This window comes from Triturus cristatus, chromosome 1_1 (assembly GCF_964204655.1).
Source record: "Triturus cristatus chromosome 1_1, aTriCri1.1, whole genome shotgun sequence".
NCBI lineage: Eukaryota > Metazoa > Chordata > Amphibia > Caudata > Salamandridae > Triturus > Triturus cristatus.
Window position 1 is genome coordinate 1,055,320,510 of NC_140579.1, and position 22,415 is coordinate 1,055,342,924.

General features: G+C 47.5%; 1 protein-coding gene across 1 annotated transcript in view; it reads right to left on the reverse strand.

Annotated features, from left to right (window-relative positions):
* The window catches only part of SCUBE3 (signal peptide, CUB domain and EGF like domain containing 3), a 1,455,403-nt gene that overhangs the window by 39,475 nt on the left and 1,393,513 nt on the right, over nucleotides 1-22,415 (reverse strand). The window contains exons 20-21 of the mRNA XM_085651134.1: nucleotides 12,022-12,219; nucleotides 11,077-11,229 (exon numbers count right to left, since the gene is read on the reverse strand). Coding sequence (XP_085507260.1) covers nucleotides 11,077-11,229; nucleotides 12,022-12,219 — 351 coding nt within the window. The remainder of the gene's footprint in view (nucleotides 1-11,076; nucleotides 11,230-12,021; nucleotides 12,220-22,415) is intronic.

The window sequence follows — 22,415 nt, forward strand, 5'->3', positions numbered from 1 at the left end:
TTGCAGAGCAAGATCCAGACCATAATGGAATGGACTGCTCCAACTACCCAGACTCAGGTGAGAGCCTTCTTAGGCCTGACTGGGTACTATAGGAGATTTGTCAAAGGGTATGGATCAATAGTGACACCCTTGAATGACTTAACTTCTAAGGAAATGCCCAAAAAGGTTCAGTGGACAGCTAGCTGTCAAAAGGCATTTGATGACCTGAAGCAGGCCATGTGCACTGCTCCCATTCTGCAGAGTCCTGACTACTCCAAGAAGTTCATTATTCAAACTGAGGCATCTGAATTGGGGGTTGGGGCTGTACTGTCACAATTGAATGAAGAAGGTCAGGATCAGCCAGTAGCTTTCATAAGCAGAAGGCTGACCCCTAGATAGAAACGTTGGTCAGCCATTGAGAGGGAGGCCTTTGCTGTGGTTTGGGCTCTGAAGAAGTTGAGGACCTACTTGTTTGGTACTCACTTCCTTGTTCAGACAGACCATAAGCCCCTCTTATGGCTAAAACAAATGAAGAGAGAAAACCCCAAACTGCTTAGGTGGTCCATTTACCTACAGGGGATGGACTTTACAGTGGAACATAGACCTGGGAGTAACCATGCCAATACAGATGGACTCTCTAGGTATTTCCACTTAGAACATGAAGACTCAACTGGTCAAGGTTGGTTTAATGTCCCTGCGTTTGGGGGGGGGGGGGTTGAGTAGGATCTGCTTCACATGGGTACCCACACTTTTTGCTGGTGTTTCACTGTTTTTCGACCTTAGTCTGGCTGTGGCCCTGCTAATCAGGACCACAGCCTAGCTGCTTCCTCTCTAAAATGGTTTCCATGTACATTAGGTACATATCTAATTGGATTCTGGAGTGCCTTATAAGCCCCTAGTATATGGAATACTATGTACCTAGGGCTTAGGTACCTCAGAGGCCTACCAGGGGCTGCAGCATATATTATGCCACCCCTGGGAAGCACTCCAAAATGGCACCACAGGTCTGCTACTGCAGCCCGGGTAAGGGTGTGCTTGCACCCCTTACTGTGGTATAGGCTACCTATATCACTACCCTATACAGACATATATAAACCTATAAGCCACTCCTCTGGCAGGCCTTGACAATCCTGAAGGCAGAGTGCTTGGTTTTATGTGAGAGGGTGCCCAAGCATGAGCTGTGCCCCTCTGCAGCTTTCGGAAATACTTACTTATGGCTGTTCTGTGATACAGCCATACCATAAACTCTTAAGTGCATTATAACCTCGCGGTAAATGCTAACTTTGGGATGGCTGCATCAAAACATGTCGTGTTTGGTGTCAAACGCTTTGGAATACTACCCCCGCCAATTCTGGCGGCGGGGGTAGCATTCCACCCTTCTAGAGGGAGAGACATGTTCACACTGGCAAAACCCGGTAGGACTTTCCTGAGCCCTGGCATCACAAAATGGATGCCTCTGCCACAGACACGGGTCCGGCCTCCTGCTGCTGACCGAAACTTCGGCAGGGGAGGCCTGGACAATAGGTTTCCTGTAGAGGGGAGGTGTCCCCACCTCCCCAGACAGGCTGATGTGTATTGGGGCTGGACGGGAGCACTCTCTGGTGCTTTGAAGTCCTGCACTGGGGGCACACTTGGTGTCCCTGTGCATACTCCAGGTCAAACCGGTTGCAGGGGCTACCTGCCCCTGCTCTGGTGCAAAACTGGACAAAGGAAATGGGTGTAACCACCCCTCTTTACTGGCCCACCCATAAGTGGGGCCTTAGAGTTAGTCCATCCCCTAAACTTACTATACGTATAGGAATCCAGACCCTAGGACTTCAGATTACCCTGGACGAAACTCTGCAACGTACATTCTGGACCTTCGACGTTCTATCCTGACTAGAAGACTGAAGAGATCTCCCTTGGGGTCAAGGAGTGACTCCCCTGCTTGGCAGGCACCAAAGAAGCAACTGACCGGTCTGCAATTCTGAAGCTCCCGCCGGACGTCAAAGTCTCGGCCTCCCCAGAGGTGGATTTCCAGACTTCCCCGAGGCTACCCTGAGTCCACAGCAAAGCTGAGGCCCGTGGCTATCGTGGGTGAGGTGGAACTGTGACCCCTGGATACCGTGAACTTTTGCAGTAACACTACCTTCCTGGTCCTCCTCGGAGTTGTGCTTTGGGCTCCGAGTAGCCCCAGCCTTGAGCACCTCCTGCACCAAAGATTGTTTGCCTCCACTCCACGAGTGACCCGTGGGCCAGCTTCAAGTGCGACCGCTCGAGGCTCCTTCGCGATCACTAGCCCGTTGGCTAGCAGGTCCCCACGAAGGCGACTCCTTTTCTGATTGGGCTTACCTGGTTGCTCCAGACGTGCCCCGACTTACCCTCGCTGGGTGAGTCCCCCAGACCTTGCTTGTCTACACCGCAGTCCTTTCTCTGAATTCCAGTGACTTGCCGTTGCCAAGGCTTGTTGGGTCCTTTCTGGGCGCCGACACCACAGCACTCGACAGACTTCGTGGGACAGCTTGAATCCTGATCATGGACTTCTTCGATGCCTCCTGGATCTCGAGTCAAGACACCCATCAACTCACCTGAAGCACCCGACATCTGTGGGCATTGGTCCATTCTGCCCTCGGTCACTGGCTAGTGACCCAGACTCTGTCCCCTCTGCTTTCAGGTTCCTTACATCTTAGATCCAGGGTTGGATCTCTTCGGACACTTCTCCTCTTCACGGCAGCAGCAGTTCTTTGTAGGCTTCCATTGAAATCGACGACGCGACCCGACACCAAAAGACACCTATGCACCCGGCTTCCCTGGGTGAGGTAACTCGAGTACTCTGGTCCTCTCGTGGGTGCTAGCCCTAGAACTTCTTAAGTCCAAAAGGGTTTGGTCCAGACTCGATTAGAAGTGTCCCTAATCTTTAAGTTTCCAACCGCAACATTGCCCATTGAAGATAATAGGAACCCACGGTTGTGTTTACACACTACATACAGTCCCCGTTGGTCCCCTGTGTCACTACCTTGGGTGGTTCCTTGGGGTCCCAGCGATTCTAGAGGCAATAGGCCTAGTGCCTGTTCCAGTCGTGGTTCTTATACCACTTTTTTGGTAAATGGTTTGGTACGCCCCTAGGGCCCAAACGTGTATTTGTGCTTTTACTGATGATTGCTATCTTGTAACTCAAGTACTTCAAACTCCAGTCTCATAAAGAGACTAGAGGGGTATGTGTTAACCTAAATACATATATTTTAAATATATACCTGGTGTGGTTGTCCTTTCATTTGATCACTCAAGAGATTATAGACTGGTAAAACAAGCTGCTTTAAATTCCTTCAAGACTTAGCCTGAAGGCTGCTCTCCTTAGCTACCACTAGGATAGCTTTCAATAAAGGTTGTCTTTAACCTATCACCATAAGGGGTTGTTTGGACTGATACAAGGTGCCCACTAGAACTAGTGGACAGCATATATCAGGCCACCTTCTCACAGCGGGTTCCTTCCTCAGCAGAGGTTTCTTCTTGTCTTCCCAAAAGTGATCTAAAGTTCTTGGGTTTGGGTTCCAATATTTATACCCCAAAATCCTTTGTCCTCTGAGGGCAGAGGGGCCTTTGCCCAGTCCAAACCAGTTCTGGAGCACTCTGTTGACATGATTCCTTCTCTCCTTTCACAGTGCAGGGCAGAGACATCAGACACACCACAGGGGGTGGCACCAGCACTGTGGGGGCAGGCACTGTCCTATTCAGGTCCCAGGTGCAACTCCTCCCACCCATCTACATGGAGATCTCTCTACTCAGCCCTATGCTGACTCACCCTGTCTCTGGGAATTCCCCAGCACCTGCCCTTGCCCCTGTCACTCAAACTCCAGACAAGGAATACACAGCCTAGCAGAGGCAGGTTTGGATGGTTAGACAAGAAAATACCTACTTTCTAAAAGTGGTATTTACAAACACAGAATGTTAAAACCAACTTCACTAAAAGATGTATTTTATCATTCTGAGTTCAGGCATACTAAACTCGAATTTCTACCATGTTCCCTGAGTCAGTTAGGATTATAAGATGTAATAATCTAACTGCCCATTCTGACCTAGGGAGAACAGGTAGCCTTGCAATAGTGAAAAACGAAAATGGCTGTAATTCACTATTAGGACATGCCACACACATCAGGGCTTGTCCTATCTTATACTTACAATGCACCCTGCCCTTGGGCCTACCATAGGGGTGACTGATATGAAGCAAAGGGAAGGTTTAGGGACTGGTAAGTGGGAACACTTACCCAGTCGACATGGCAATACATGTTACTCTTCCCGGCTAAGTTAAAAATCCCCTATCAGGGAAAGTACTTCATTTTTCGTTCCCAAGAGAAAGCCTGGGCCTGGCTGGAGGAAAGACCACAGTTCCGGTCCGGTCCTGCAGAGGAAGCTGAACAGCAGATGCCTCGACCACTGGATGCTAAACCAAAGACCTACCCCTGATGGCACAGAAGTGGACAGGCAAAAAAACTGCACCAGGCTGGTAGAGTCCGTATCTGACCAAAACACAGAGGAGGCGCAGACATTGGCCGTCTGAGGCAGAAGAAGATGTAAATTTGGAACTCCATCAACTTTGGAGTCGTATCTCTCGTGCAACCTCGCAGCCCCACCTCGACAGTCCGGGTTCTTCATCTGAGACAGAGAGCATCCATACCCTGGTGAGAAACATCACAGCACCTGATCAAGACTCGATGGTAGCAACCCCACTTGCACAAACTCATATCACAGACTCAGAATACCCGAGTCTGGAAGCAGCAATTGAATGACCGGTGAAACTCACTGTGCTCTTAAAGCAACAAGCCACTCTGACCACTGAGAGAGCATGCTTTGTGTTGGACACAACCATCTATTTGACAGTGTTGGGTGCCTTCTCCTCATTCCCCATTTTCCTTTTATCACCTTTACTCTTTTCTGTCTATTTTCTTTCCCCTTCTCTCCCCCGATCTCTCCCTCCCCTTCCCTACTCAGCCTCAATTCCTATGTTTACTCCTTTGTTTGACTTGAATAATTTCTAAATGGTTGCAATGGGGAGGGTGACAGATACCCCGAATTGGGTCTGCAATGTGGCTCCTTTGCCCGTTGCTGTGGGCGCAGATGTAGGGAGTAGAGGATGTGGAAGGGGGGAGTTATTGAGCATGTTTTATTTTTACTGCTGTTGTTTATTACATGGCGAAAGGGACATGATGGCATTGATGAAGATGGCAAGAATATAGGACACCTAACACAATTTCAATGTAATAAGCACTAATGACCGTGACCTCTGACAGTACTCCATCCTTACCTGGAATGTGAATGGGATGGGTAGTAAGATTAAAAGGGAGCTGGTGGCCACCTATCTTGAACATCTCAAACCTGACACAGCCCTACTACAAGAGAATCACCTTAAAGGAGATCTCTGTCTTTTCCTAGTTCGGGGGGAATACATCACCATGGCAATGTGATTTACATCCGTGAGTGGAGCATCTCACTTAAACAAGAGCAACCCCCAAGCTTAATGTATTACTATATTCAGCCTTGATTTATGGAGGAAACATCATCCACCACATTATAGATACTCCTACTACTCAAGGGTCCCACAAAATTTACTCTAGACTTAACTGCATCTTCACACCGGCAGCAAAGGTGGGGTAAATACATAGAGCTGACTACCTGGAGAGAGGCCTTTCTGATCACTCCCCGCTCTGGGAAAGGGCGCAAACCCCATTCCGCCACTAATGCCTGGTGACTGAACGCTTTGGAACTAAGAGATGCAACTAAAATGTGAGAAATTCGTACGGAATCACAACTGTATTTTCTTGATAACAAAGACTCTGTCGACTCAGCTGTTACAATGTGGGAAGCATATAAGGTGGTTATGCGGGGTAGAATTCAAAATATCATCGTCTTTAAGAAAAAGAAATTCAAACCAAGAGATAGAACAGCTAGAGACAAGGCTGCTGAAAGCAAAGGCCTGTGCATTCTTCATCCACACTCTTTATTAAAATGCAGCCTTGACGACCTGTGGGCAAAAAATAAGGAACTGGCCACTGATGCAGTACGCCAGCATATCCTTGCCACACAACATGGCCTTTATGAAGTTGGCGACAAAGCTAGGAAATAGCAGGCCTGGCTGAGCTGACGGGAAATCAAAGCCAGATGAATATCTCAAATACAGGGTACGGAAGGGACCTAATACTCCACAGATGGAGAAATATTAAGGGAACTCATGAGATACTATACTGCCCTGTATGATGACTGACCCTTGACGAACCCCGCCCAAATCGATGATTACCTCAGAGAGATTGAAATTCCGACTCTGCCCAGAGATGATCGCAAATCGCTTGATGTGGACATAACCTCCCAGGAGGTCCAAAATGCCATCCTCTGCTTAAACCCCGGAAAGACCCTCAGCCCCAATGGCCTCCAAGCCGAATTTTTCAGGAAACAAACTGATATATTAGCGCCCCACATACTCCACCTCTATCACAAAGCATGGGAAGATGGCATCCTCCCGCCAGATCTCTGTAGGGCCAAATTAATAGTCATACACAAGCTGGGTAAACATTGCACCTCCTGTGGCTCCTACCGCCCTATTACCTTGATAAATGTGGAAACCCAGGTCCTGGCTACAATCTTACTCACCAGACTTCTAAAAGCGATCACCTCATTAGTCCACAATGATCAATCAGGCTTTATGCCAAAATGATCCACCAGAGGAAACCTGCGTAGAATCCATAATTGGATTGCACAGGCTGAACATAGGCAAGACCCCCACCTTTTCGTCTCACTCAATGTAGAGAAGGCCTTTGATGCAATTTACTGGTCTTTCATGAGTCAAACTCTGCAGAAACTAGGATTCAGACCATGTGTCCGAGAGTAGATAAAACTACTATACACAAAACCGATGGCCACAGTTAGGATAAATAATATGCAGTCTTCTGACTTCCCCATCAAGAGAAGAACCCGGCAGGGCTGCCCACTTTCCCCGCTACTCTTTGTCCTAACTTAAGAACCGCTGGCGTGTCTGATTCGGACTCACCCTGACATTAAAGTTTTCCATATAGAGGTCTCTCCCATCCCAGAAGAAAAAATCTCCCTGTACGCAGATGACATTCTGCTTTATCTTACTCGACCCACAGACTCGATCCCAGCTGCCTTCCATGTGTTCGAACGCTACAGTTCCTGCTCTGGATATACGATAAACTGGAAAAAATGTGTACTTTTTCCTGTTGGCGGACTTTTTGACCCGGCCAACCTCCCCCAACAACTTAAAATATCTAGAGTGAGATTCCAATATTTAGATATCTATGCCACGACCGACCTAGAGGGATGTAATCTCACGATATTAAAACAATATGAAATGATTTCCAATTGGATGCAGCTCACTGGAACCGATTTCCCTTGACACTTGGGAAGAGCTGCAATTTGAAAACTATCACTCTTCCAAATTTCTTATACAAAATACATAATATATACTCTCGGATTATGTTTTCACTCGCATTATGAGCAAACTGAGAAACTCATGTGGAACAAAGGTCATCCGAGAATAGCACTATGTAAACTGCAGTGTAGCCCATAGACTGGAGGCATAGGCCTCCCTGATCTCCGGGGCCTACTATTGGGTGTCCCATTCAATAGCCATCAGTGACTGGGGATATAAGGATAGGGATCATCCCACCTACAACCTTGAACAGACCCAATTCTAGACACTCTCATATCATCATTTTCTCTATGCCGGTACAGGGAGATCCCCTCTCCTGCCAGCTACCCAAATTACTTATGAGGCATGGGACAAGGCAAATTCTTATAAGGGTTGGAAGCAAAAAATCACACAGGAAAAGCAGATATGGATGGGCAGAATACTTTTTTAAAATTTTATTTATAAAATGGATGGGCAGAATACTTAAAGAAAGACCAAACGTAGGGGCTTTACTTCCTGGGACTACATAGGTATTTCCAAAGTTGGTGATCTTATAGAAGGTGGCTCCCTAATGCCCTTTACTTCTCTACAGCGTGAATTTTAACACCACGACCACCAGCAATGCAAATACTTACAACATGCACATGCCTGGAAAGTTAAGAACATCCCCCTGGATCTCCCAGAATACGTCCCCTCAAAAAGTAGACTCCTAATGGATGAGCTATCTGAAAAAGCACACACCTATAAAACTATCAACAATAATATGCACATAAACCTCTGAAAATTGAGGCTAGCATGGGAAGTGGACATAGGTACCCCTGAAGACATAGACTGGGAAGCAGTGCTAATGTTCCCACGACAGGTGGCAGATAGATCCTGGTTAAGTCTCATACAACTGAAAATTCTACACAGGCTGTACTATGACAGGGCCTGCATCCATAGGATGGACAGAGCACCCTCACCGGATTGCCGGCGTGTGGGAGGGACCAGGTAGATTTCATTCACACATTATGGTTATGCCCCCTCATACAAAGATACTGGTGTCAAATACAATCAGAATTAAGTGTGATTTGGAGACCCAAATTCCTGATGATCCCAAATATATCCTCCTAGGCATACCTAAGAATGTTGATATATCATGTATGAAACAACTGTTATGTAACCTTGGATTGGTAGTGGCCAAGCGAGACTTAGCTAAGCGATGGGGAACCCCTGAGGCACCTAACCTTATTGAATGGAGGAAGGGTATGGACGTATTCATGGCTGCGGAAAGAGTAACTTACAAAAGCAGATGGTGCCTACGTAAATTCCGCAAAATAGGTAGGCAATGGATAGACTACTAGGGACTTACTTGCAATGGGGATGATACCGTCATGCCTTCTCAGTAATGCTGTAGTGCCATTCATGTTAACATACTGTACTATGTTAAAAATGATTGTACCACTGGCTCTCGTCTGAACCGGGCTACCCACAGAACTCGGGCAGCTATTGTTGTCTTGACATCATGCTTACAGGTTTTAAAAATAAAAATATTTAGAAAAAAAAAAGAATAATGTTTACTTGTTGCAACGATAGAAACATTATTGGAAAGGTTGACAACTGAGATTTCACTACTCTATGGCAAAACGACTTAGCACTCTGAGACACATACTGACACGCACAAACTAAATAAGAAAGTAATTTTTTTCATTTACATTTCATCCCTAACTATGACTATTAGCAAAATATGTACATGCTGGCTTCATAGGCCTCTACCAGTAAAAATATTTCTGCAGTCATAGCCATGTCCATGGGTATATATTTGAGGCAAAATGGAAACAATATTAATAAACAAAGAGACCGCTTTAGAAATGAACGCACACTTTAAGAAAGGAAGGGAGGAGAGAAGTAAAGAACAGAGCTGAAGGAAGAAAGAATAGAGAAACAAGTAAGAAAAAGAAAGAAATGAGAGAAAAAGAAAATGAGAATGTGAGAAGGGAAAAAGTGCATAAAGTAGAAAAGAAGAGAAGAGAAGGAACACAGGAGAGGAAGGAAGTTATCACCAGACTATGGGCATTGAGGTGTCTACTTCCAACTACAAATTGACATTTAGAAGAAAGTGCTCCAGGGTCCCAGCACATGAGCGGGAATATTCTGCGTTTTTGACTATCAGTGAGGATCCTCCGATGTAGACTCTCAGGTTGCACAAGTAACTCAGCCACAATGGATTAGCTTAAGGAACGATTTTTTAAGAAAATATCACTATTGCAGCATATTTCCAAAAGGAATATTTACTGTGGCAAACTATTCAAAGTTTAATCCTTTATTTTTTTCTGTTATAGTGCCCGTCTGCTATTATGCCTCAACCACCTCTCTAATCCTACTGAACAGATAGGTAGTAGTGTACCCAAAATGGGAATAGACCGCACATCAATAGAACGTCCAAACAATGAAATAAAGGCAAAAGTGAAGATTCAAAAAAGTCAGCGGGTGCTTCAAGCCAGGAGCACTTACTACCAAGAAGTGCGATAGGCAACGTGAAAACACGGATGCCGAAAGTTATCAAGAAGATTTGGCTTAAACAGCACTCCCAATTGTAAAATGCTAGGTCAATTCCACTAAAAATGTAACACAGAGCAGTAGCATAATTGAAGTATCAAACAAAGTTCATAATGTGAAGATTTTGCAGGATATTTCACAAAGATACGGCGAGGATAAATGACGATCCAACTAGGTTCCAATGTAGTCGATGATTTTTAATATTCTTCAATGCATGCGGTGTACGAAGAAATCGCCAACACGTGTTTCGTCTGTACACGAATAAGTACAAAGACTTTTTCAAGGCGCATGAGCTATTGATCCAAGGACTGATAATGTGGTCCAATGTTATAAAGCTGAGTAGCAAAGAACGTCCATGAAATAGCATAAGGAAATATACCCCATTATATGATGATAGAAACTAGAACATAGGTTCAGTAGTTGTAGTGCGTTCACAAAGGGATTAATGATAAAATCCAGTAACGCATATAGAGTAGCTGCGTGCATCCATATGTATAACTAGGGGAGTAGGTGAGATTCTCCCAAAATTTGTTTCGGAATCAAAACGCACTGCAGGCATGGGGTAGTCACAGTATGGATGGCAAAGTCGAATCTCCCGCGATGTGGCCAGAAAGCGGATAACAGCGCCTGAAAACGCTGGGATGCCAGCGTTATCAGGCGCTGTTATCCGCTTTCTGGCCACATCGCGGGAGATTCGACTTTGCCATCCATACTGTGACTACCCCATGCCTGCAGTGCGTTTTGATTCCGAAACGCAGCTACTCTATATGCGTTACTGGATTTTATCATTAATCCCTTTGTGAACGCACTACAACTACTGAACCTATGTTCTAGTTTCTATCATCATATAATGGGGTATATTACCTCTCTAATCCTTTTCTCCACTTACAGAGATATTGCTATAGTGTTTCATTTTTGCAAGATATGTCCTACAAAATGGATGGCCTGTACTGAGCCCTCAATAGTAAGAACTAATTTGGACATGTGGCCAATGTAAGGAGAGAATGGGGAGGCATGATGCTGACAGACAGGATCAACACAGATGTAAAATATGAAGTGGACTTTAGGGAGGATAGAGGGAGAATTGGATGGGCATCACTGTTCTACAAAAAATACAAAATACAAAGAACAAATTTTGTAAGTAAAGGTGGAATCATTACCATCATATGTCACATAAGGAACCTGGAAGCCGCGGGCACTGTTTGCTTCGTTTGTTTTAAAGCTTATCCAAAGTTTGCGGGATCGGGCAGTGAAGGCAATAGGACGTTCATAGGTCTGGCATGTTTCATAGGTTGTAATTGAAGAAGGAGATGCTGAAAAGAAAGTAAAGAATGCTTATATGCTCCCTTCATTCTCACTTCAACCTATATCCCTTCTCTATCTGCTCTCCATCCATCCTCACTGTACTCATCCTTTTTGTGTCCTAAGTACCATTGTTTATTCTCCTTCAGCCCATTGTACTCAGTCCCTATCTAAACTCGCTTTGACCTTAGCAATCTTCGTTCTGACCTACCTCCTGTTTTACTTCAGCTTTCCTCTATTTGATCTCTATGTGCCTTACTTAAATCTTTTATTTTTAAAAACCTTTATTTTTTCATTTTATAACAGCACAAAGATCCAGATGGCTTACTCCCATCTTTACTTAAACCTCCATTCATTTTCACTGTGCCCGGGCAGACTGGCCACCATTATACTCTCCATCTATGCACTCCACCTTCCAGCCATCTCCCTCAAACCACCCGTCCATTCTAATTTTACCCTCTATCTTTATCCTCACTCAGATCTCCTCCAAACCTCTGAAATTTATTTTCACTATGATCATTTGCGATTCATCCCCACTTTTATAGTTTGCTGGGAGAGCGTTGATCATCCTTTAGGACCAGATGAGGGCTCTTGTAAAGTTATGTAGTCAAAATACTTGAAACTGGTGCATACATCATGCCTACTTTTCCACCCGCAGCACACACATCGCTTCAAATGCACTGAATCCTAAACTGAGCTGAGCTTAAATTGGCTAGGTGTCACACTCGGGTCACTACATTATACTACCACGTTGCAAAATAGATGGCCAACTAAGTCCTGCAAGGCATTAAATACGAACGTACAGTTTTTGCGCATAACAAGAACATCGCCACATTCATCCTCCGAGGGCAAGAAAATTTCAGGAACCACGATGAGAATCTTGCGTTTCGGGGGTGGGTTGATATTCCAGGTGCACTCCACATGGGCTGGGTAGTTCCCTGGATAGTTAGGAGACTCAATGTATCCAGTGAATTCCCCTAGTTCCCCACCGCATTGCCGATCTGTAATCAGAATACAAGATAGGAAATAATTAAATGAAGCGTAGCAGCAAGTGCATAAGGAGGTGGGTCATCAAGGGTGTTAAAAGCAGAATAAAATCAAGTCCCCCAGAGCTTGGGTGAAAAGTCATCAAGGTGCCCGATATGTGCAGCAGAGCATGAGTGACAGGTCAGCTGAGTGACAGGCTTATATATCAGAATATTATTGTCAGAAATATTGCCTGAAAATGATCGTGCCCTAAATATAATTTCCAAAATTATTGTCCCACTGAGTGTAGGATTTCTATTGTTAAAAGCAGTGGCAAATGATATATAGGAAACAATATTTTTGTCAGAAGACATTCTTACAAAAATATCCTGGTGCCCTACAAGGGAGTGACATGAAGGGCTAATTAGGAAATTTACCAGGGCATGTGTAAAAGGCCAGGAGAAACCAATGAAGCCCACCAACTTAATGAAACAGATAAAAATGTGATCTAAGATATGAAGAAAGTGTGTCGGGACTGACCTGGGAGAGGCAGAGCAGCTGATGCTTATAAGGCACCTGTGTGGATCTGATCTGCTGAGGTCTCAGGAAGCACCTGCCTCTGTTGTTTCAATAAGTCTCACTTGATCTTATTTGGACCTTACAATGTTTTGAGGGGGTGTCAACAGCTTAATACAGTGGAAGGTCAAAAGCTGTCAACTGTCACTGTTCAATCTCCACAGGAGGGTGTGCAGGTTTGGGTGCAAGAACCTCCCCTGTTGATGCGCCCGAAGATCCTCTGAGAGAGGCAGCATGGCTGAAGTAAAGATGGTCATGCTCAACAGCTCGGGATACTAGACTCTCCATGTCCGGTCTTTCATGATTTTCTTAAGTACTCTGGGCAGGAGTGGTATTGACAGAAAGATGCAGAGGAGGCCAGCGCTCCACTCGAGATAAAAATTGTCTCCAAGCGTGAGTCCCCTTGGATACTCCAAAGTGCAAAACTGCTGACTGTGCATTGTCAGCGGTGGCAAACAGATCTAACTAAGGCTCTCCGCATTGCTGAAAGAGACCTTGCAAGACCTCCCAATGGAGATGTCATTTGTGATCCGCTAGACATCTTCAGCTGAGTTTGTCCGTTCTGGCGTTCAGAGAGCTCGCCAGGTGTTGAACAACCACTGAAATGCCCTGATATTCCAGACATGTCCAGAGGCACAGGGCCTCTTGAAAGGGGGTCCAAAACCCCACCTTGCCATGTTTGATGCAGTACCAAATAGCAGTGGTGTTGTCTGTGAACACCTGCACCAGCCTTCCCCTGATTGAAGCAAGAAAGGCTTTCAATTCAAAGCAAATCACCTGAACCTCCAACAGGTTGATGCAGTGTTCGGACTCTGCTGCCAAAGCCAAGAGTCCTCTGATCTCCACCTCTCCCAGATGGCAGCCCCATCCCAGGAGTGACGCATCAGTCAGCTCTGGTTGGGGAGGGGAGAGGGATTTGCCACTGACACAATAGCAGTTTGCTAGCCATCACTGCAGACCTTTTACAGTTTCCTCAGATATCTGGTTCATGTTGCAGAGACTGCCCTGATGCTCCGCCCACTGGGCCTTCAGGTACTACTGCAGAACCCACATATGTCAACGGACATGAGTCACAAGCAGGATGCAGGCTCAGAGTCAGTCTCTCTCAAATCCAGGATAGAAGCTGAAACATCGGAATCATAGCCTTAATATCCTGTAAGCGTCCCTCAGGAGGATAGGTCAGAAACGGCACTGTGTCCAGAAAGGTTCTGATGAAAGGGAGCATCTGAAAGGGAGTTGATAGTGAATCCCAGCTAGTGCAGAAGATTCACAGTAGTCTGAAGGTGGGAGACAACTGCCTGGGGCGATCCCGCCTTCAACAGCCAATCGTATAGGTAGGGGAAGATTGGGACTCCCGACCCCCGTAGATGAGCTGCAACCACCGCCATCACTTTCATAAACACCCGGGGGTGCTGTGAAGACCGAAAGGGAGCACAGCAAACTGAAAGTGCTCTTGGCCTATCGCAAACTGCACGTAACGTCTGTTAGCAGGCAGGACAGGGATGTGGAAATGTGCATTCTGCTAGTCCAATGCAACCATCCAGTCTCTCGGGTCCAGGGCAGACAGAACTTGGCTGAGCATGAGAATCTTGAACTTCTTTTCAAGAAAAGGTTGAGAAGGTGCAGATCTAGGATAGGACAAACCCTCCGTTCTTCTTCAGCACCAAAAAGTAGCAGAAAAAAACAACCATGACCAACTTCTGATGCAGGGACCTCTACTACGGCTCCCTTGGCCTAGAGAGCCTGCGCTTTTTGATGAAGCAAGGAAAAATAGTCCTCCGTCAACCAATCGTAAGTGGGTAGCAGGGTAGTCACAAAAGGAAGGGAGTAGCCCCTTTTGACTATCTATAGGATGCAGCACTCTGATGTTACTGACTGCCAGTGGGGCAGGAGATGGTATATTCTGCTCCCACTGGGTGCCCATGATGGTCGGCGGACAAATTAAAGAGGCTTGGAAACAACGGCTGCCAAAATGGTGGTGAACTTACCCAACCGCTGGTCACTCGTCCCGAGTTGTCTATGGGACCCCCGCCATCGGCCATGAAAAGGCTGGGAAGCCTGTTGGACGTGTTGACTGGGTAGCTGGGAGGGTATGGATGTGGCTGGAGACCCCTTCCGTGGCCACAAAAGTGGCCGAAGGCGGATTGGGTTTGGCGAGGTGCTATAGACAAACCCAAGGACTTAGCCGTAGCTCTGCTGTCCTTAAAGCGCTCCAGAGCTGAATCTGCCTTCTCTCCGAAGTGGTGAGAGCCATCAAAGGGCATGTCCATGAGGGAAGGCTGAACATTCCCCAAAAAGCCAGTCGATCTCAGCCAGGCGTGGCACTGCAAGACTGCAGACGATTACATTACTCTGCCCAACAAGTCAGTTGTGTCGAGCGCACATGTTATGGTGAACTCTGCTGCTTCTCGCACATTAGCAATAGCTTGGGTAAGTATGGCCCAGGCCTCCTTTGAGACTATAGGCAGTACTTGTGCAAATGAGTTGCATATCTCAAGTGAATAATGGCCCAATAGGCATGCAGTGTTCACCGACCAAAGTGCTAGGCTAGCAGAAGAGAACATTGTCTTGCCAAAGTTATCCAGCCTCTTAGAATTCCTATCCGATGGAGTGTAAGGGAAATCACTGGGATTAAGTCTGGACACAGAGGCTTTGACCAAGCTCTCCGGGGTGGGGATCTAGGTAAGGAAACTGAGGTCCCAAGGATCGGGTGATGGCAGCAGGCAGTCGTCCTATGTACAGGAACCCCTGTGCAGAGCTTGGAGCAATCCCTAAGTAGGACGTCAATTTCTAAAAACTACTAATGAACTGTGAGGCAAAAGGACTTCAGGAAACAGTAGTAAAGGTGTACAAAAGGACTGAGAGAAAATACATTACCCTCTGGTACTGTTATCAGATACTCCAGGGAACCTTATTGAGAAAAGTTGTCACTGTATAAACCTATCAACCGTACAGTACGAGTTTCTGTATGCTCAATCTGCACAGTGGAAGTTGTCTTATTTATCAGAGAAGCAGGCGAATCAAAGCTCAGAAGGGAGTGAACACAAAAGATAGGAATTCTAAATAAGACAGATAAAATTCCTCACATGAGGACACTGAAACAGGCAGGTCAAGTGTGAACTAATAAGTAGAAACATGCCACTTGCAGGTGAAAGTTATAAGAAATAACAATCGGAGTAGTTTTATAGCGGTGCTGTTCGTGACCTAGAAGTATTGTTTTTCCGGGTCTTGCAAGAATGCAGATGGGAAAAGGAAGCACACCGCACCCATTCAAACAAAACCCTCCTGCAATACTCCATAGACATCTCTGTTGTCATAAACGCTGCTTGTCAGGAACCCGATACAAGACTCATGGAGACTGTTATCACAAGATTATCTGTGATCTGTAATGTACTAAACAGTGCAGTTGAGATGACACTGTTGTAGCCATTTCCTGACACTTCATATTTTGTTTTTCATTGATGGTGATGAGCAGGAATGAGATCTCGATTGTTAATAATATATTTAGTTACATCTTTATTATTATTCTCCACTACTACCCTTCCTCTGGGAAGTGCAAGCATATCATGTTAATCTAGGATACTCACAAACTGCTGAACAAGTAAGAAACTAGGAGCCGGATGAACTAAGAATCGATTCGCAAAAAGTGGCTTCAAATTGTGCACCAAATGTTTGCTAATCGTTTCGGATGTACTATTAGGTCGATTCGAAAAGCCACTATTCAGATTGGTTGCAATCCTACATGCGTAAATACTACTCATGAGTTAGGCTGCAAATTGTGACTCACTTCAATTGGTGGCCATAAGAGGAATGGTGGCCAGCTAGGGTCAGCAGAAAACCATGTTTGCGAGTGCTTTTTAAATATATTTTTTTTAAAGCAGGCTGTTTTTCTTACGGGAAATAGGGCTGTGGTTTAAACAAATACTTCTTTTGAAAATGTTTGTTGAAGAGTTGGCAGTGTGCCCCTGGACAATTACCCACTGTAGCGCAAACAACCTTTTTGGTTTAGGTTTACCCAGGATAAGGGGTCTCTCAGGGAACACCTTCCCCTTTACGAATTAATTACCACCTCCCTGAGGAGTTGGTAACCTCACCAGTGTTTGCAACCAAAACCACAGTTGCAGACCACTGATGCATAGCATTGTAAATCACAACTTGGAAGGGATGCCCTAAATACACTGCTTCCAAATTGAAATTTGTTATGCATTTCTAAATCCATTTTGCAATTTTGTAAGCACTTACCGAATCACAAACTGGGATAAAAATGCTTTTTTAAACCATTCAGTTGTCGCAAAGCCTGTGATTTAGTTAGTCACAGGCTTTGCAACAGTGAACTGCTTTTGTACATCTGACCCTACCTGCTGTTCATCAATTGTATAGCAGTATCTCACCTACCAGTACATAGTAAATATAACTGTTGTGTTGTCTAAAATAATATAAACCATCTCCCCTTTCATCTGATTAAAAAAACGTTTTTAACACAGGGTGCCTCGTCCTGAGTTACAGCAAATTAATATGTATGCTGTCCTTTATTGGAAGTCCAACAATTCCAGGAACGAGGTTCATCCAATTATGGCCAGTCTGAGAGAAATCTGTTATAATGGTCACAGTTAGGACCTGTTCTTCAAATGTCTGCCCACCGCAATTGTGTCCTATTTTTACAATTGCAAAGCTCCCACTTCTTTGCAACTTACTATCACTTATTTACTGTGGCCAATGACTGGACAATCACTGCTTTATTGACATTAGCAGTGCATTAAATATCAGATGAGTACAAGATGATATAACTTTTACTGTCAGAGGTTGTGATGTATTGTAAAGGAGAATGTGTTTCTTAAAACTTAACAATTTCTTCTCTATTAAGAGTTGCCATCGTCCTCATGGTGTTGCTATACAACCAGACATTTCTTTTACTGGTGCAGCTTTGGAGATGAGTTCTGTAGGTTTACTTTGAAGATCAACCTGTGTAAAAAGTTGAATGATTCTGTTCATACTGTTCTGTGATTCCTGAAATGAATTCCCCTTTACCAGCCACTCTGCTGCTACCAAAAAACACATTATAAAAACTCTTGGAACTGATCTGTGTTCAAGACATAGGACTTTGAATTGATGATGGTTACAATCCACCACCATATTTGAGGTATTTCTGGTATCTATGATGTAATAGAATATGAAAATAAGCATCTTTTAGATAAACCACATCCTGCAGCGTTGGCATTCTAAATTCGATGGTATTTATCTGTTCAGTTGCCTTAATTCTACTATTGCTCAAAGGGCTCCCTTCTCTTTGGTGTATATCCCTTGATTTCGTTCTTACTTAAGCACCTCCGTTATGGCACCTTTTGGAGAAGAGACTAAACTTCCTCTGTGTTTTTTAAGGTTTCGACTCTGAAACTCTCTCTGACGGTGGCATTGCAGTTCTCAAGTTTTCCCACAAAGTAATATGACTTTTGCTACACAAGATGTGAGATATGTTACTGCTTATCAAAATAAGAATACTGTTCTCGTGCTAGTTCTGTATATTCTAATTTTATTAATTTATTTATGTTTTCTATACCTAAAGTCCTAGAGGGTAAGAAACTGCATCGAAAAATGCAACCCTTAAAAATTAGACAAGAGTTGGATAGGTACTTCGGAGACCCAACCTTCTTGTTTGAACAAAGATTCTTAAAGTGTTTCTCTCTTGGAGCCATTGAATCTTAGACTGCTGTGGCTGGTTTTAATTGCTTTTAGAATATTGGTAACATTTGAAGAGTAGGGGTGACAAAGCGGATCCTTAAGGTCAATGACATCGAGGAGGTGAAATCTCATTAAGTCTGATTTCTTGCGGGGCGTGGCCAAGCCGGCTATCATGGCGGCTGCATCTTGCTAGGGCTCCGCGATCGGGCCGGACAAGTGGCCACTTCCTGACGTTGCACCCCCTCGGAAAACGTACCGCTGGGCATCGGAGGGTCCCAGGCATCCGCTGCTCCGTTGCGGTGCACCGCTGAGAGGGAGAAGCAGAGTGGCGGCATGAAACAGCTCCGGACCGGGACCCGGGAGCGCAAGATGGCGGCGAGCGGACCCTGAAGTCCGCGATCGAGGGACCGGAGGACCACTGGACAGCGGGTACAGTCGGCACACCTACCCTGTGACCCCCGTTGAGCCTCAACTGGTACCTGCATACCACGGTGGGATGGTGAAGCCCCGGAGACAGGCTGCAAGTATGGGCGTCCCCTTCCCTGCCCGGGCGCGAAGAGAGAGAGCGGCCATGACACCAGCGGAACGAGTCCCACGCAGCAATCGGCCCCGCAGCTAAGGGGACGAGGCACACCGGATGAGAACCGGCGCTTTCCCTGGAGGCGCCTGGAGACTACGACGCCGGCGGTGAGTGCGGTGCTGCGGGGGGGAGCCCTGGTGGATCTGGAGACAGGATCGGGACGCCTGACCCTAAGATGGCGCCCGACGAGACATCACCCCATTAAGGCCTGGAGCCCATCACTGAGAGCGGAGGGCGCCGGTATTGTGGGAGAGCGGCCTACATTCCTCCCGGACCCTACCCGGGATACCCCGCCCTGCGGGGCGGCATAAACCCGGACGGCACCCAGACCTTGAACATCGCCGATAGGGGTGGCCAGCCTGGGAACCTACCGAAGAGCGCCGAGCGGTGGAGTGCCTTGCGGGGGCCCGCTTTGAGGGAAGACACGAGTTGGGATGGCGCCTCTCATATGCTGTGAATAACGATCCCTGAGAACGCCGGACGGCGGCCTCCTCATAGCGCACAGACAGGAGCAGAATAGCGGAGGATCTCGTGGAGCTACGGATGCCTGTGGCGGAGCACGGAGAGCCCTGGTGGGGGCACTAATCCTTGGCGAGAGCGAGATCGGAGCAGAGGCGCGCCCCCCCCCCTGCCTCTTCGGGAGGAGAGGGAGCCCGCGTCCCCCAGCAGACGGGTGCGGAGGATCACGCGGAGCTGCGGAGGCCGGTGGCGGAGTGTGGGGGGCCCCGGTGGGGACATAAACCATTGGACTGAGCAAAACCGGCGACGAGACGACCCCCCTGCCTCCTTGGGGGGAGAGGGAACCCGTGTCCCCCAGCAGACGCACCTCGCCCGCAACCATGGGGAAGCCCCGGGGGACCCAACAGACGGCGGTCCCCGAGACGGCCCCGGAGAAGATGCCCAGAGCCCGGACATGGGTGGGCGCGACGGAGTCACTGCCCGACTCCTCAGTATCTGTCAAGTTGGACCAGGTTCTGGCCGCCATAGAACACTCCAGGGTCTCCATGGAGGAGCGGCTCGGGACACTAGCGACGGACATTAGCCTTATCCGGGACGACCATCGGAAACTGGTGGATAGAGTGAAGGACGGAGAGAAGAAGATGGAAGAAGTACAGCCAACGCTCGATAAACACCAGCAGACGCTCCAGGAGGTGCTGCATCGCCTAACCATCATGGAGGAGCGGGCGGACGATTTAGAAGGGCGCTCACGACGCTGCAACATTCGCGTAATAGGGCTACCTGAAGGAATCGAAGGCACAGACCCCCTGCAATACCTAGAGACCTGGGTGAAATCCTTCACCCCGGATAAGGATCGCTCCGCATTCTTCTCTCTGGAACGAGCCCACAGGGTCCCGGCCCGCCGACCGCCCCCAGGGGCGCCCCCGAGGCCGCTGCTAGCGAAATTCCTCCACTTCCGCGACAGGGATGCGGTGCTACGCGCGGCACGAGTGGCGGGCACCCTGCGAGTCGACAACCAACGTGTTATGGTGTTCCCCGACTATGCACGAGCAGTTCAACAACAACGTGCCTCCTTTCTGAATGTAAAGAGACGTCTGCGCAAGAACAATATCCACTACTCCTTGCTTTTTCCGGCCCGTCTCAGGGTGGTCTATGCTGACTCTACTGTGTTCTTCACGAACGCCACGGAAGCTCAAGATTGGGCAGACCAGCACTGTGCACGACAATCCAGGGCGGAGATCACAAGAGACCCACATCCTAAGCCTCCACGATCCGGAAGGCGGTCGCAACGACGCCCACGCGAGGGCGCGAGTGGCAGAGCACATGCCCGCACCCAAGACTCTCCTGACCTCGAGCAAATCGTGAAAGAACGGAGGGAGGCCTTGCAAGCGGTGATCGACCTGCAGGCGTCTCCTCTACCGGATGACATTGATCGGCCACCGCATATCTTTACCTCGGAGGAGGAGAATGACAGTGATGGAACAGGGACGGGGGAGAACTCCGTGACACCCCCCATGGTCACTCCGCAGACGGCGGACCTCATTCTAGATGGACAATCTGGCTCCCATGCGAAATGAAAAGGGGACTCTTGTACCTACCATTGCGCCAAATGTACTTTCTTCCCCACCTATTGAACTTTGGCCCTTCTATCGTAGCCTGCTGTAGCAGGTGCAACGTCCTTTTCTCCTACTACTGGCCCGAGTCGTTTCTGGCCCAGCACGCATGCACCGCCGCCCCCTTCATATATTGTTGTATTTCCCCTTAAGTGGGTGAACAGGTTTGGACGCACCGTCCTTGATGATGGGTCCCAGGTATTGGGGATGTTCCCCGACCCCTTTGGTTCAGTTGTATACCCCAGTTGCACACCTTTCCCACCCCTCATATGGAATGAAACAGATCCAACCATCTCCCACATATGCTTATGCGGCGTCGGGGGGCGCAGACACCCTTAGCCACCTGGAGCGACCGAGGTATACGCACCTCAATAGGCGTAGTCCCTGCGCTTGGCGAACAGACACAGACCATGGCGCATCACGCACCACACACTGATGTCACCATCCTTACCCTGAATGTTAGGGGGCTTCACACTCCGCGCAAACGATATGCGGTGTATTCCTACGCAAAGCGTCACAACACCCCGATAGTCTTTTTGCAAGAGACGCACCTCATTGCAAAAGAGGTCGGGAAACTGCAGTTGAAATGGCGGGGTCTCCTGTGTGCCACAACCTACTCTGCGTATGCGCGCGGGGCGCTGGTCTGGGTGCGACCGGGGACTCCCTTCCGAGAGCTTCGGAGAGTAGTCGACAAAGAAGGTAGATATGCACTACTGGAGGGTCTTTTAGACGGACAAGTAGTACTTCTCGGTAGCATTTACGCCCCTAATGTTGACCAAGACAAGTTTTGGGACCATCTCACGGGGGTCCTTGCCCCATTTGCTTCTATACCCTGGGTTCTGGGAGGAGACTATAATTGCTCACTTGACCTGCACCTTGACCGGTCGCACCCACCTCCACTGCACTCCCCGGCACATAAGCAAACCACTAGATTCCGGGCATGGATTTCACACTGGTCGCTAACTGATGCCTGGCGGCTGCGCCACCCCCAGGTCCGCTTGTATTCCTTTCATTCCATCCCACACAACTTGCGCGTCCGCCTTGACCGCTTCTTATGTACGGCGACTATCCTACCCAGGATCACCCACACAGACTACCTGGGCAGGATTATATCCGATCACGATGCTCACATTCTCCAGTTACGCTGGCGGCCCCCACACCCACCGGTCCCCACGTGGCGTTTGCCACGGGACTGCCTATCGGACCAGATCTTTCGTCACGATCAGGAGGGTAGCATCCAAGACTATTTCACGCGCAACTCGGGGACGGCGTCCTCTAGGTTGGTGGAATGGGATGCGTTTAAGGTGGTGGCCCGGGGAGAGTG